The 17,379-nt window shown below is 36.8% G+C and overlaps 1 protein-coding gene across 2 annotated transcripts in view; it reads right to left on the bottom strand.

Annotated features, from left to right (window-relative positions):
• CNTN5 (contactin 5) overlaps positions 1-17,379 on the bottom strand; it is a 1,548,293-nt gene that overhangs the window by 168,060 nt on the left and 1,362,854 nt on the right. For both annotated transcript variants that reach the window (XM_020891379.2, XM_070473663.1), the window contains 2 exons: positions 8,306-8,433; positions 5,849-6,024 (listed from right to left, as the gene is read on the bottom strand). In XM_020891379.2, the coding sequence (XP_020747038.2) occupies positions 5,849-6,024; positions 8,306-8,433 (304 nt within the window). The remainder of the gene's footprint in view (positions 1-5,848; positions 6,025-8,305; positions 8,434-17,379) is intronic.

Raw genomic sequence — 17,379 nt, 5'->3', positions numbered from 1 at the left:
TGATGGGGAATCCATATATCAACCTAGGACAAACTCAGTAATTCCCAGGAACCCTTGTAACCTTGAGATATAATATCTTTTGCCACCTAAGATTGTCTTTCTCTTTCTTCTTTTCCTATCCTGATGCTAATCATCCTTTGAGGTCTAGGTCAGAAGGCACCTTCTTCCCAAATAATATTTATATAATTGTTGTGAGGAATTGATGAGCTATTGTGTGTATTTACACATAAGCTCAGCTGGTAAAGAATCCGCCTGCAATGCAGGAGACCCAGGTTCAATTTCTGGGTGGGGAAGATTCGCTGGAGAAGGGATAGGCTATCCATTGCAGTTTTCCTGGGTTTCCCTGATGACTCAGCTACTAAACGGAGAAGGCAATGGCACCCCACTCCAGTACTCTTGCCTGGAAAATCCCATGGACGGAGGAGCCTGGTAGGCTGCAGTCCATGGGGTCGTTAGGGGTCGGACGCGACTGAGCGACTTCACTTTCATGCATTGGAGAAGGAAATGGCGACCCACGCCAGTGTTCTTGCCTGGAGAATCCCAGGGACAGGGGAGCCTGGTGGGCTGCCGTCTATGGGGTCGCACAGAGTCGGACTCGACTGAAGCGACTTAGCAGCAGCAGCTGCTAAAGAATGTGACTGAAATGCTGGAGACCTGGGTTCAATCCCTGGATTGGGACGATCCCCTAGAGAAGGAAAAGGCTACCCCCTGTGGTATTCTGGCCTGGAGAAATCCATGGCCTGTATAGTCCATGGGGTCTCAAAGAGGCCCCCCATTCAGTCACATGACTGACTTTCACTTTCACACATAAAATGCATTAATGTGTGCATGAGTGCTCAGTCATGTCCTAGTCTTTGCGACCCTATGGACTATAGTCCACCAGGCTCTTCTGTCCATGAAATTTTCCAGGCAAGAATACTGAAGTGGGTTGCCATTTCCTACTCCAGGGGATCTTCCTGATCCAGGGATCAAGCCCAAACATCTCTTGGGTCTCCTGAATTGGCAGGTGGATTCTTTACCACTGTGCCTCCTGGGAAGCCTATACATATATAGGTTTGGTTGGTTTAACTCACTGTTTATATATATACATATAAATAAAGCTGAATGCTTAACATATAGTAGGTGCTAAATTAATTTCTTTCTTCACTTTTCTCCACAATACTAAAAAATTCACATTAATCTCCTTTATGGTCTCCAAAAATATTTGATTGTTTCTGTGTCATTTTAACATATAATAGAGACCAGAACCAAATCTTTCTTTTATTTTTATTCCCCACAGTTTATAGACAAGGGCTGAACATGAAAAGGTCAGTGAATGTGGAAAGGGTAAACGTTGAGAGTCAGCATAATGCATTTTAAAGATCATAGTGTATTTAATATTGTTAACCCAATTTAGTGTTTATGTGGCCTGGGAAAGTATTATGCTTCTGTTTCCTCATTTAAAAATGGGATTGAACATCCCTACTCTGCTTTCCTAAGTGTATTGTTATAATCAGAGCATCAAGTAAATACAAAGGACCATTCAAATAGTGCATTTTGATTTGGTTGCTCATTTAATTGCAGTTTATCACATTTGGAGAGTTCAGAATGAAAAAGGCAATTCTTTGGCCAGCCTTCCTGATCACAAATATTTGGCTTTTTTCTCTGTCCCCAAAAGAGCAAAATTACAGGCTTCCATGATATTCAGTGCAAATGATCTTTATGCACTGTAAAGATTAACACTAGTTTACATCTTGAATGAATAATTAGGAATTTCATGTCTCTGGAGAACAATGCGTCAGCACAGTTCTCCATTAAGATTGTGACTTTGGCGTCAAATGACCATGTTTAGGTGCTGTTGAGACACCCTGAGACTATTAAGAGAGTCTCAAAGACCTCTAACCAACATAGACAACTGTTTCAAAACACAATTGTGTCAAAGCACAGTTGCACATGCTTTATTTGATAACTGAGTGGTTATTTGAGGCAGTTGCTTATAATGGTCAGTGTCTCATTGTAACCCCGTGGACTGTAGCCCGCCAGGCTCCTCTGTCCACGGGATTTCCCAGGCAAGAATACTGGAGTGGGTTGCCATTTCCTTCTCCAGGGGATCTTCCCAGCCCAGGGATCAAACCTGTGTCTCCCGTGTCTCCTACACTGGCAGGCAGATTCTTTACCACTGCACCTGGCAAGCCCCAACCTCCGCTTAACCTGCCTGGAGGAATGTAAAGTGGGCAAGCCATTCAACCCCTGCTCTGCAAGGCCGTCACAATTATCTTCCTGAAGAACAAATCTGAGTCACACGCTCCCTGCTGTATTCCAAATACAATCCAGATTCCATGGCTCGAAAATCAGTGTGTTTAACAATGAGGACTCTGCTGGTCACCTTTAGACGCATCCAACAAATATTGCCTTATTCCCTACTCTGCCCTCATTATACCATCAGGGCTATGGTTTCTCACTGCTCCTGAGAGGTGCTCTGAGCTCTCTCCTTTGTCTTTGCCTTAGCTGCTCGCTCCGTCTGAAATGCAGTTTCTCCTCATAACCTCTTTGCAAAATCTTAACAGTCCAGATCCAGTTTGAGCACCAAGTCTTCCCGACAGCAGTATGTAGAGCTCCCTAGTGACAGCACTCTGATAGAAGGTTTCGAGCTACCTGTCCCCTTAAACTGTGTTCTATTAGCGGAGAAGGGCCGTGTCTTTTAGCTTGGATCCTCCACAGCACTTAGCTTGTAAAATTGAATCTAAAGTGAATCTTAAGAATAGCCTCACTAATTTGCCACCTTCGATTAGCTCGTATCATTGCCAAAATGTGATTTGGGTGAACTGGATCAACTGTTTACAGACTAATTGATTTACTTTGGACCCTTTCAACAAAGGCTTCAGTACTGGATTCACTCCAAAAATCAGTCAAATTGCTGGGTTTGTAAAACATGGCCAAAGTAAAGAGGCAAGAGAAATAGAAGCATTTTCATTATAGATTTCAAAGCAATAGCTATTATTCTTTTAACCAGATGTGATGATATGTTTATTTATTCACTCTCTTGAAATGCAGTTCAAATGCACTATTTTATTTCAAACATAATTATACCTTGCCTATACATGTTATAAAAGCTACACATAAAATTTTACATAGAGCTTTATCTGCAAACCAGTGGCTGTGTATAAAAGACATCGCTGTAACTAGTTGAAAAGTAGGGAACTTCATGAAGCTGTATTTTGGCATTACAAAATGGAAAAATATCAACACAATTGGTATCTTTTTGTTTTTTCAAAGATTGGCTGATTTCATCTGACACTATGCAGTGTTAATGTGCTTAAAAATATATCTCCCCCCCGTCTCTTCTGATTCATCCCCATTCAATCACCCACTGGTTGGTTAGCCCAGGGCAGTTAACGTAGAGACTTCTCCAGTCAAAGGCATACTCTTTTCCTGCCTAAATCCCCAATCCTATTGGACTTTTTACTCTGCTGGGCCAGCCTAGATTCTTAAGATCTCCTTCGTGGCTCTCTTTTGACACACACAGCAAGCCACAGACCACCCCACCAGTCTTTCCTCTGAGCCCTGGCCTGCCCTCTTATCCCAGAATCTTCAAATGTCCTCCCAAACAGAAGGTTTGCACACGTTCAGAGGCCTTCCCAAATCTCGCTTCTTTATAACTCTTCCATCCCTCCTTCTGAAACATGTTATTTCTCAGACGTATTATTTCACAAGGAGAAAAGGGATGGAAAGAGAATGATTTTCTTTTTCCCTCTGACTTTTCAAAGTCACAAAATCAGATTCTCTGTCAGGTATGTCCTTAAAGCCAGCCAGGACTCAATCAGTTTTTGAGGATATTAGGAGAAGAGGAATAGACTATTTATTTTAGACCTTGCAGTTTTGAAGCTTCCAAATACTTTAAAAAGTAAAACAAAAAAATTTATTATTTTTTTCTAAATATACTAAAGTGATAAATCCTAGGTGACCTTAAAGCTAAATATTTTTCTTTCTTCTCAATATAATAACTTCCTCTATTCTTCTGTTCTGTAGTTTATTATCCCTGTCTACAGACTGAGCCTAATTTATAATGGCTTAAAGCAATATGAGTTTGCATGGAGCAGGGAGTCAATTTTGTACTTCTCAAGGGCAAGAACAACATACGTAGAAAGAGAGATAAAGCAGATGTTATTAAGCGCCAACCTTATGAAAAGGATTAAAGGAGGTATTTATTGATACAAATGAATGAACATGAAACTAACGTGGATATCTAAGAGACAAAAACAAGAATTCACATAATTGTACCAAGACCATTTATTGATTGATATTTTAAAATAAAGAAGGCACCTGCTTCTATGAAGTGAAAATTCATTTTAGAAATACTTTTATGTGTCTGATCACTCAAAATAAATGTTTACAGAAAATCCTTAGAAGGTATATTTTTGCTGGAATATTTGTTGTTTTCAAATGTAACATTTTTATGTCATATTTTTCTGGTTTTCTTTTATGACATTCATAGCATAAGATTTGTTCACTGTCTTGAAGAAATGATCAACTCAAGGTAAATGAAAATTATAAATTTGAGGAAAATGAGTTTAACATGATCAATAAATTTTGTATATAACATAACCATTGCTAATTAAAATTAATTTATTTAATGAAATGTGAATAATACAGTTGGTAATTGTTTCTTATTTATGCAGTCTCTCTCATTAATTAAAAATAAATCAGGATGAAAAGAATAAGTTAAAAGAAAATGTTTAATTTTGTTTGCACTGAAAAATGCAATAAAGTTCATTCTTACTATTCTCCTAATATAAATTTATCAAATTCTAGAATGAGAGGGGGTCTTAGAAATTATCTGGCCCAACTGCATCACTTTAGTTCTCTATGCATTCAATGCCCAGGCAGGTCAAGTGCCTGGATCTTTGTTACATAGCTGATTAAGGATTGAGCTGGAACTTGATCCAGAAAATTCCTGACTTTGGGTCTAGGACTTTCCCCACGGTATCTCATTAACTTTAAAATAAAATTCAATCCAAACTGAGTTTTTATGTTTGGGTTCATGGTAGCTGTGGTTTTCCAGTGCTTCCTACAGTGTTTAGAGAAGGATAAACTGGTATTAATAAGCATGTGGCAGCATTTTAAACTGGATTTGCAGGCGTGAATGGCATTTTGATCCACCTCTTTTGCCAGTATTGAAGGGATATTCCAGCCAGATTCTCTCTGCCACTCTAGTTCCATCGTCTTTCTCTCCCTCTGTGTCTTTTTTTGTGTCTTAAACAAGCCAGTGTAGGGAAAAGATCTTTTTCCCAGTTCTCTGTTAAGACACTGTAATGGTACTATAGGATTTGGTTGAAAAGATTTCTTACTCCATTTAGTAGATATATAATAGAAGATATTACAGGAAAAGATTTGGCAGTTGAGAAATGAGCATGTCTGCGAGTGTTTATCTAAGGCTAAAGCATTTCTGACTTTGGGTTGCAAGTTTAAATTCTGTAGTTTGTGAGAGATTAAAGAATCTCCAAGCATTACTATTTCTTCAAGAACAAGCATGCTTATTTCACTTATTCATTGCACCATAATTACTAAGCATGCTTTAAATAATACTAGTCAGCTGATGTAGCTATATAATATTTGAGAAGTAAGGTATAAATATGGACAGTACTAATCAAATGAATACACGTTGCAAAGAAACCAAATTTGCATAATGAAGTATTTCCAATTTCTTACTGGGAAGTTTTAAATAAGTATTACTTTCAGTTTGACATACAGAGAATAATAAAGTAATTTGAACTTTTTCCTAAACATTTCATCAATAAGAAAATTCTTACATTTGATTCTAAATTTCTAAAAGTAGTATTATTCAAAGAACAAAATTGTATTAACTTACGGCCCTGATGCTTTCAAAATGTCCACCTTCCTTTTCAAAATTGATAGGCTGTCCTTTTAGTGTCCAGTAGAAAGTGACATCCAAACTAGGATCGTGAATTGCTTTGCAGTTAAGGACAATGCTTTCTCCCACTGTTAACTCTGTTCTTTTAGGAGTAAGCTCTATTCTTGTAGGTTCTATAGAAATAAAAATACATTAATTAGCATAGCACATCATTTTCCCCTGCATTCTGTATTTTAAATAATAGAGAAAAATTAAACAAGGAATCTACGTAATATAGTTGCTCCAGGTATGTATCTTTTAATAAACTATTATTAATTGAAATATCTTTTATTGTATTTAGGGTATTTTGCTAGGTATTTGTAGGGAACTGATGATTTAAAAGTCACTATTCCTATTAACAAGTCAGCTTGGATGAAAAAGAGGGAAGACTATACAGCTAGAAACAGCATTTGGCATCCTGGAAGGAGAAATATTAGAAAAAAGATTGTAGCTTCCCTGTCCACCTTCAAGGATCATCATGTTTAGAAAGGATTTTTACTAAAAAAAAAGCCTCACATCGAAGAAAGAATAATTCAAGCAAGTTCACTTCTTTAAAGGTTATAGGAAGCACCTCCCTTCAAATTTCTATCTTCACAAAGACAAAACTATACTATTCCTGTACCACCTTGTATTCTTTGTAGTTTACAAAACCTTCTTCTAAGTAGAGGAGCAGAAGAGGTTCCTCTGGCTGATTATAAAATATCACCTCCAATAGCTGCTTTGACTGAGATCTAAACAAAGGCAAAATAGTGAATAGAATTTTTTTTAAGAAAACAATGTTTATATTAACTAATGATTCACTTTAATTTTTAAAAGATAGATATATTTTTACTGGATGTAGAGCAATTTTAAACCAATAAATGCTAATACCAACTGTACATCTAAAGGATATTTAAGCTAATGATCAAATGCATGCAATATGATATATATATATATATATATATATATATATATATACACATACATATATATATGTTTGAATAAATAGGGAAATTATGCAGAAAGGATTTTGATTTTTTTTTTTCCCCTAATTAGATTCCTGATTGTACATGACTCAAGAAGCCTGGCACAAACGTTTAAAATTTAGCCTAATTTAAAAAAAAATTTAGCCTAATTTTCTGATTCCAGCTCTATTGTTTGCAATAGCATAGTCTGATGAAGCACCATTGTTAACTATTGATAAGTTCCTTCTAAGCAGCCTCTGAGAGGAAAGAGTGACACCAGGAAAGGAATGTCACTGTAAATATTAACATTCGGGAACTTAGATATAATGTGTGACATTCTAAATTCTGGCTTCATCAGAGAAGACAGATAATCACAGCATACTGCAGTTTAAACTTTGTGACAACTGGAATGTTCTGAGTAACTAAACATTCCACTTAACTCATGGTTAACAGAAAGCATTGTTGCTATTATTAAATGAAAAAGTCTGTGAAATCTGCCTTGCTTCATTATGGAAAAGGTTATTTAACACACACTAAGAATGAGACTCAAATTTGAAGACTGAGTTGTGTTCCAGTAATGTATGCTCTAAGTGAAGACATTTTAAAAATTATGTTCCTTTCTTCTGTGGATGTTTGCTTCTTTTCTAAAATGTCAGAGTGCCGGCTATTTTAATTACATTTCTACTTCTAAAGAAAGAGAAAAATTAACATTTTTTATTTTTGTGGCCAAAGTATGATTCACTGTATACTACATGCACAAATGGAAAAAAAAAACAAAAAATGAGTGATGTACTTTGTTGTGAAAAGCATTCCTTTGTCAAATGAAGAGAGTGTTTAAGACAGGAAATTTTCTTATAATTTGACAAGTAGTCGCAAAAGAAGGTTCTAGATTTGAAATCTAGTTCTCTTTAGAACTAGAAAACTAACAGAAACATTTAAGCGGTGATATTTATAATACTAAAAAATGACAGTGTATAAAAATTCCACTGATGTCGACATCAAAGAGTAGCTCTGGTGTTGCTTCATCTGATGCATATTCCAACACCACATGTTCATATCCTCTTTCTGCTTCTCTTTTTGGCCCCAAATTCCCAGTTGAAGTGGTAACAAAGCAGTATTACTGACTGATGCTAAAATTAATCTTGGTTGAGGAAAATATTTTTACTCTGCTGGCCTACTTAAAATTTTTGAGATACCAACTAAAACTTCAGAAGGCTTTCTTTACCCTCCCACATATTTTGTTCAGAGCGAAATACTTAAATTTCTACCAATCGTATGTTCCTTTCTTCACAGTTCCCTAAATAACGAAAAGGGACAATTGACTGTGTTTGTCCTTTATGCGCAATTAGATTTCATCAACAGAAGCATGTACTCGCATACAAGCAAACACACATACACACGTGTTACATTTATTCTCTTTCAGATAAAGCCATGAAACTATGCTTATAGAAAATTCACCACATTTTCTTACCTTTTACAGATACTGTAGCTGTGATTTCAGCAGAACCAAAGACATTTTCCCCTCGGCAAACGTACTTTCCCTCATCTGATTTAGAAGCATTTAGGATCCGGAGACTCCCGTCTGGAAGAATAGCTATTCTGAAAATTATTAAAAAGGGATTTTTTTTTCCTGTTTTACTGCAAATCATCTAAGTGGTAAGAAACACTGATGAAATTTGAAACCACTTCCAAGGTAATAACAAATAAGATAAAGATCACTGTGAAAACATGCAGGGAGAGTAGAAATACTTTGCCCTTCAAAAAATTATATGGTAAACCTACATAATACCTTCTTATAGTTAAAAGGGTTAGGGAGTTACAGGTTGTCTTTTGACACATTTATGACATTCATTTTAAAACTTGTGGGAAAAAAGGTGACCCTGAATTTAGTTATTAAAACTTACACTATAATAACACCCAGTGATATTTTAATATTAAGCTTGAGGTATTTCACCTCAAACCAAGAATGACCTCAAAAATCAAATATAAAAAGAAATAGCATAAAACATAGAGGAGGACAAGTAAAGAACATAAAATTAATTGTATACAGCCTGGAGATGATTTATGGTGGTTTCTCTGCAGTGCAACCTGTGTGGCAAGGGCGTGACAATGAAGCCTGAATCCTGGAACCTGGACTGCTCACACTGCACTTTTCAAACAGAAAAACGTGATATCTGAGTTTGCATTTGGGCTCTTTTGAGACCTTTGTTATAAGTGGACCTTGAGTCTTATATGAAGGTGAGAAATTAGAGCATTATTAAAAATTTCAGAAGTTTAGTGAAAATGAGGTTGACATTCAGGATTACCACATTCTCCTGTGTATTCATCATTCCAGAAATATACAGATTTCAAACTTAATTAGAATTTTTGTCCTTTTCTCCCTCATATGCTCCTGAAATATAATATATTATTTCACCAGTGCATCAGTGAAGCAACCTGAGGCATAGCAGATATGGCTGTCGTGATTTATTTCATATGCCACTAGAATTTAGACTGCCGTCTTTTAGGAAAAAAGTCTGTAATACTTTTGGTAGAAAACCAAAGCTCTCACAGAACTTAAAATTCTAAAATTGGATTCTCCTGGTTCTGGAAACAATAGTTTATTCCAAGCCATCATAGAAACATTAAACTGTTTAAGGTATAAGAATAATGGCTAAATCTGTTTAGTCAGCTTTCTATATGTTATTTTAACATTAGTATTCAATCTTGCCAATCAATCATGAACTGATGGCTAAGGACAATATTGAAATTTTAACAACTGGATTAGATTCTAGGCTGCTAAATATTGATTATTAATTTTCCTGACATTGTCATCCATAAAGAAACCAGTTTAAAAACATTATACTGCTTTCAATATGGATCAAATTTGATTTACAATGTGTTGACAAGGGAGACAAATTTAGAAGCAAGCCAAGCTAGGAATAGAAGATTTGACTGTAATTTATATTTAAGAAGGATATTAATGAGACATTTGGAAAAACCAGTGATCTCTAAAGATATACCATCTATTTAGGATGGTCAATGAAAAATTCTGTTTATTATTTAGGACTGTTTCTATAAAGATAGAATATAATATATTTATTCCATTTTAGTAACAGAAATACACCTGCTACAAAAAGATGTATTTTAAAGCAAAAATTATACTTTTTATAAACTAACAAGTCTTCTCTTGTACTAATGACATACTTTATTTAAATACAACTAAATTACTACAGTTTGCAAGATTGTTAATATCTTAAATATGTCTGGATTTTACTTACTGGTATAAATTCTAACCTAGCAGGGGGGGAGTTTGGCTTAAAAATTCACCACCTTTAAAGAAATAAATGTATCTTAGATACTGGCAGTATTTCAACTCTTGATTTAAGATAAGTCCTTTCTCACTGACAGGAGGCAATATATTACAAAGATAGTTTATGAACACTCCTGTACTTTAGGCCACTGATCCATTTGGAGGATGAAGAATTTTGAATATCATGATATTTTTTTATCTGTCAATTGGCAGGGTCATTTAACCAAAAGACTGTCTACTGGTTGAATTTGCAAATCCTTATCAGATAAACTTTTTTTTTTTTTTAGAAAAGAAAAAAAAAATAGAATAGACTATGAATGCAATTAACATTATAATGTCTGGCTATTGCAAACATAAATACTTAAATAATTGAATGTTTAATTAATATTTCTTTACAGTTTCCTGCTTCTTTATCTTCTTCCCTGTGCTATTACCGTGTGATTCCTACATTTGGAATCTTCAGCTCTGGAGACCAATTCTGCTGAGAACTCCTTAACTTGGAGTGGGATGCTCAGTGAGTGGTAGGTGAAGGTCTACTGTGGAAATGTTAGTAATACAGGCCAGCATTCTAGCATTTGGTATCGAGCCGCGCTCTCTTCTGGTCTCTAAGCTTCTCCCCAGGTTTCTGCCTAGACCTGGAGACATCTTGCTTCTCATCTTGCACTTAATTATTGGATCTCTATCTTGGTAACTCATCTAGTACCACAATCTACCTAGGACACCATGGTGCTTACCCCTATCTTGCATGGATTTAATGCTAACTTACTTATGCCAATTCTGATCTCCAAATTTCAGGATCATTTTCTGGACTCTCCATTTCCATGTTTGACTTACTTGTCAGACAACACAGCCTAGTTTAGACCCTTCCAAGTGCTTGACTGGGAGTACAACCTATATGTGCTCAGTCATTCAGTCATGTATGACTCTTTGTGATCTTATGGATGGTAGCCCACCAGGCTTATTCTCCAGACAAGAATACTGGAGTGGGTTGCCATTTCCTTCTCCAGGTGATCTTCCCAACCCAGGTGTTGAACTTGTCTCTCTTGCATCTCCTGCAGTGGCAGACAGATTGTTTACTGCTGAGTCCCCAGGAAAGCCCTGGGTCATGTCAGAGTGGATGTCATATTAGGAAACCATTGATCACAAATTAAAACTGTGTGCTTTAAAGTCAGAGAGGATTACATTCACATCATTGCCACTGACCACTACATATGTGATCTTATGTGCATGCACTCACCTAGAGCCAGACATCCTGGAATGTGAAGTCAAGTGGGCCTTAGGAAGCATCACTATGAACAAAGCTGGTGGAGGTGATGGAATTCCAGTTGAGCTATTTCAAATCTTAAAAGGTGATGCTGTGAAAGTGCTGCACTCAAGATGCCAGCAAATTTGGAAAACTCACCAGTGGCCACAGGACTGGAAAAGTTCAGTTTTTATTCCAATACCAAAGAAAGGCAACCCTAAAGAATGCTCAAACTACCACACAACTGGACTCACACGCTAGTAAAGTAATGCTCAAAATTCTCCAAGCCAGGCTTCAGCGATATGGGAAACATGAACTTCCAGATGTTCAAGTTGGTTTTAGAAAAGGCAAAGAAACCAGAGATCAAATTGCCAACATCCACTGGATCATAGACAAAGCAACAGAGTTCCAGAAAAACACCTACTTCTGCTTTATTGACCATTCCAAAGCCTTTGACTGTGTGGGTCACAATAAACTATGGAAAATTCTCAAAGAGATGGGAATACCAGACCACCTGACCTGCCTCTTGAGAAACCTGTATGCAGGTCAGGAAGCAACAGTTAGAACTGGACACGGAACAACAGATTTGTTCCAAATAGGAAAAGGAGTATGTCACGGCTATATATTGTCACTCTGCTTATTTAACTTATATGCAGAGTACATCATGAGAAACGCTGGGCTGGAGGAAGCACAAGCTAGAATCAAGATTGCCGGGAGAAATATCAATAACCTCAGATATGCAGATGACACAACCCTTATGGCAGAAAGTGAAGAGGAACTAAAGAGCCTCTTGATGAAAGTGAAAGAAAAGGTGAAAAAGTTGGCTTAAAGCTCGACATTCAGAAAACTAAGATCATGGCATCTGGTCCCATCACTTCATGGCAAATAGATGGGGAAACAGTGGAAACAGAGGCTGACTTTATTTTTCTGGGCTCCAAAATCCCTGTAGATGGTGATTGCAGCCATGAAATTAAAAGACACTTACTCCTTGGAAGGAAAGTTATGCCCAAACTAGACAGCATATTAAAGCGCAGAGACATTACTTTGCCAACAAAGGTCCATCTAGTCAAGGCTATGGTTTTCCAGTGGTCATGTATGGATGTGAGAGTTGGACTATAAAGAAAGCTGAGTGCCGAAGAATTGATGCTTTTGAACTGTGGTGTTGGAGAAGACTCTTGAGAATCCCTTGAACTGCAAGGAGATCCAACCAGTCCATCTTAAAGCAGATCAGTCCTGGGTGTTCATTGGAAGGACTGATGTTGAAGCTGAAATTCCAAAACTTTGGCCACCTGATGCGAAGAGCTGAGTCATTTGAAAAGACCCTGATGATGGGAAAGATTGAGGGCAGGAAAAGAAGAGGACGACAGAGGATGAGATGGTTGGATGACATCATCGACTCAATGGACATGGGTTTGGGTGGACTCCAGCAGTTGGTGATGGACAGGGAGGCCTGGCATGCTGTGGTTCATGGGGTCGCAAATAGTCAGACACAACTGAGCAAGTGAACTGAACTGAACTGAAGTCACCTAGTCGTGTTTGACTCTTTGCAGTCCTATGGACCACAGACCACCAGCCTCCTCTGTCCATGGAATTCTCTAGGCAAGAATACTGGAGTCGGTTGCCATGCCCTCCTCCAGGGCATCTTCCCGACCCAGGGATCAAACCCTCATCTCTTATGTCTCCTGCATTAACAGGTGGGTTCTTTACTGCTAGTGCCACCCAAGAAGCCCTATGTGTGATCTTAAAACTACTCAATCTCTGTCCTTATAGGTATTACTGTCATAATTACATCTAACTAGGTCTTTAAAAGTATTAACCTCATAGTATATGTAAATTGTTTTGTTTTTGTGCTGTGTAGGCAGTAATTCAACATTTACTCAAAAATTTAAGTCAAATATGTGACAAATTTTGAAAGAGAAAAAGTGGTGCTGGGAGAGTTTCTACTACTAAAGCCTTAATTATTTAGGGTGATTGATGAATGTTTCCTGAGGGAAGATGACACTGAAACCTGAGGGGTGAGAGAGAGTCAACCAGGTGAAGATTGGGAAAGCAGAGGGAGTGATGCTGCAAGGCCTCCAGATAGGAAAGCCCGCATGACCTCAAAGAGCAGAACGACCAGCTATGATGCAGATATAAAGGGGGAGCTGAGGCTGGCTCAGTAGTAAAGAATCTGCCTGCCAAGCAGGAACTGCGGATTCCATCCCTGGATCTGGAAGAATCCAGATGGATTGGCATCTGGATCCAATACAGTAAATGGCAACTTACTCCCATAGTCTTGCCTGGGAAATCCCAGGGACGGAGGAGCCTGGTGGCTTACAGCCCATCAGTCCATGGGGTCACAAAAGTGTCTGAAGTGACTTAGCGACTAAACAACAACAATAGGAATATAGTAAGTTCACATGTTAAAAGTATACAACTGAAAATTTCTTACATACAGATGCAGTCATGAAACTATTAACACTATTGAAATAATCAACATATATGTCACCATCCAAAGCTTCTCTATGTTCCTCTGTACTTTCTCCACTCAGCCCTTTCTCATCCGACCCCTATCAAGGGCCAACTACTCATCTGCTTTTTATCATTAGAGTAGGTTTGCACTTTTCCAAAGTTTTATGTAAATAGAATCTTATCAGCATGTACTCCTTTTTGTTTAATTTATTTCACTCAGCATAATTAAGAGTAAATTGAGTGTCATCCCTGTTGCAATTACTAAGAATCCATTTCCTTTCATGGCTGAGTAGTATTCCATTGTGTATAGATGGCGTAACTCTCCTATCTTTCACCTTTCGGTGGATGCTTGTGTTATTTTCAGCTTGTGACTATTACAAATAAGGTTATTATGAATATTTGTATATATGCATTTTATTAATATTTATTTCTCTTGGATAAATACTTAGAACTGGATGACTAGATCATCTGGTTTTTGTTTCTGTTTATATGAGGAATTTAAGAAAAAAGTACAAATGAACTTATCTACAGAACAGAAATTGGGTTACAGATGTAGAGAACAGCCTTATAGTTACCAGTGGGTAAGAAGGGGGAGGGATGAACTGAAAGTTTGGGGATAACATATACACAGTTACATATAAAATAGATAACAAACAATGACCTACTGTATAGCACAGGGAACTCTACTCAATATTCTGTAATGGGAAAAGAATCTAAAAAGGAGTGTATACATGTACAAGTGTAACTGATTCACTTTGCTGTACATCTGAAAATAACATGACTTTGTAAATCAATTAAGGTCCAATAAAAAAATAAAAATAAGTAAAAACTGGTTTCAGCCTGAGAACAGAAAATAATTTTATGTTTAATGTTTAACATTTTAAGCAGTTGCTGTACTATTTCTACATGGCTGTGCCTCTTTGCATTCCTAGCACCCCTATGTGAGAGTTCTTGCAACACTTAATATGGTCAGTCTCTTTAATTTTAGTGACTATGATAAGCAGGTAGTAGAATCTTATTGTTGTTATAAGTTCCATTTCCCTAATGACTGCTGATGCTGAGCATTTTTATATTTGCTTATTTTCTATCTGTATATCTTCCTGGATGAAGAGAATGCTCAAATATTTTATCAGTTTTTTTAATGGAGTTGTTTTGAGATTTGAGAGTTCTTTATATAGTCTATATATAACTCATTTTGAAGGTATGAGACTAGCAAATTTCTTTTTCACAAGTATCATGTTTCCAACAGCAGCAATTTTTGATTGGTGAAGCCTAGTTGATTCTATGCTCTGTGCTTTTGCTATCATACTAAGCAATATGTTAGGTTTGTCACCTAACATAAGATCATAAAGTTTATCTGTATTGTTTTTGAAATTTGATAGTTTCAATTTTTATGTTCATGTCTATGATAAGCTTTGACTTACTTTTTGTTTATGCTATGGGGTATGAATCTAACTACATATTTATCTAGCACAGTAAAAGTGTGAGTGGCTCAGTTGTGTCTGACTCTTTCTGATCCCATGGACTGTAGCCCGCCAGATCACCTCTGTCCATGGAATTCTCCAGGCGAGAATACTGGAGTGGGAAGCCATTCCCTTTCTAGGGGGTCTTCCCAACTCAGGGATTGAACTGGAGTCTCTCACACTGCAGGCAGATTTTTTAATGTCTGAGCCATCAAGGAAGCCCTTTACTTAGTAAGAGGTTATCCAATTGTTCCATGCCATCATTTGTAAAAGACTTATCTTTCCTCCATAGTCTTTCCATCATTGTCAAAAACCAATTGGCCATGCGAGTGTAGATCAACAACTGCTTAACTCTCTCTGCTGGTCCATTGATCTACTAGTGTCTTGATTACTGGAGCAATGTGATCTGTCTTAAGGTCAGGTGAGATAATTCCTTCTACTTGCTCCTCTTTTTCAAAACTGTTTTGGGTATTCTATATTCTTAGCATTTCCATATAAATTTTGAAATTACCTTGTCAGTTTCAAAGAAAACCTATTGCGATTTTGATTGGCATTTCAGTGAATATACAGCTCAATTTGAGCACAAATTATTGTTAACAATATTGCTTTAGAATCCATGACCATGACATATCTCCTTTTATTTAGTTCTTTTAAAATCTCTCTAAGTAATATTTTTCAGTTATCAGTCTACTGGTTTTAGATATCTTTTGTCAGATTTATCCTTATACTTTTTGTTGCTATAGTAAAGTACTACTTTTAATTTAATTAACTAATTGTGATTGCTTATTTAATTACTATTTTTAATAATAACTACATGAGAAATATGTAGTTTTAAGAAGCTGTATAGTGATATCCCTTGTATGCTTTTTTTTTCAGTAACTCTTTATGGTAACATGTTGCCATAAAGTGTAGTATAGACAAAGGTATAGTATAATATCACAATCAGGATATTGATATTAATATAATCAATTGATCACATTTAGATATTCCTAGTTTTAACGTATTCATTTGTGCATGCTTTAGTTTCTATAGAATGTTTTCATTTTGTGTTTGTGTGTCCACCACCACAGTCAAGACACTGAACAGTTCTAACACCATAAAAATTCTTCATTTTTCCTCTTACAGCCTCAGCATCTTTGTTCCACACCACCACCACCACCCCTAGTCCCTGGGTCCTCATTGCAGCCAACCAATAATTTGTCCCATTACTTTTTTTCATTTCAAAAATTATACAAGTGAAATCTTATAATATGTAACTTTGGGGGGGCTGATTTTTTTTCACTCATTTAGCTTAATTCCTTAGAGAAACATTCAAGTTGTTGTATGTATTAACAGTTTATTTTTACTGCTGACTAATATTCTATGGGGAGAAGGCAATGGCACCCCACTCCAGTACTCTTGCCTGGAAAATCCCATGGACAGAGGAGCCTGGTAGCCTGCAGTCCATGGGGTCTCGAAGAGCTGGACACGAATGAGTGACTTCACTTTCACTTTTCCCTTTCTTGCATTGGGAAAGGAAATGGCAACCCAGTCCAGTGTTCTTGCCAGGAGAATCCCAGGGACGGCGGAGCCTGGAGGGCTGCCGTCTATGGGGTCGCCCAGAGTCGGACACGACTGACGAGACTTAGCAGCAGCAGCAGCAGCAGTATTTTATGGTATATATGTACTGCAGTTTTTTAAAACACCCACTTGTTGAAGGGCATCTGGGCTGATTATAATTTTTGACATTACCAATGAACTTCTATACGCATTTCCATACAGGGTTTGTTAATGAACCTACATTTTTATTTCTTTGGCATAAATGCCCAAGATTATAATTGCTAGGTCATATAATAATTGAATATATAGTTTTATAAGAAATTTTCCATTGTTTTCTAGAATAGCTATATCATTTTACATTAGTAGCAGGAATGAATTAATGATCCACCTTGTCCACACCTTCACCAGCATTGGGTATTTCTACTAATTTTTAAAGTCATCTTGTTAGGTATATAATAATGTCTCCTTAAGGTTTTAACTTGTATTTCTTCCATGGTTAATTTTGTTGAATATAGTTTCACATATTTCTTTGCTATCTTTGTATCCTCTCTGGTAAA

Source organism: Odocoileus virginianus, chromosome 10 (genome assembly GCF_023699985.2).
Source record: "Odocoileus virginianus isolate 20LAN1187 ecotype Illinois chromosome 10, Ovbor_1.2, whole genome shotgun sequence".
Lineage (NCBI taxonomy): Eukaryota > Metazoa > Chordata > Mammalia > Artiodactyla > Cervidae > Odocoileus > Odocoileus virginianus.
This window is presented reverse-complemented; position numbering and strand designations above follow the sequence as displayed.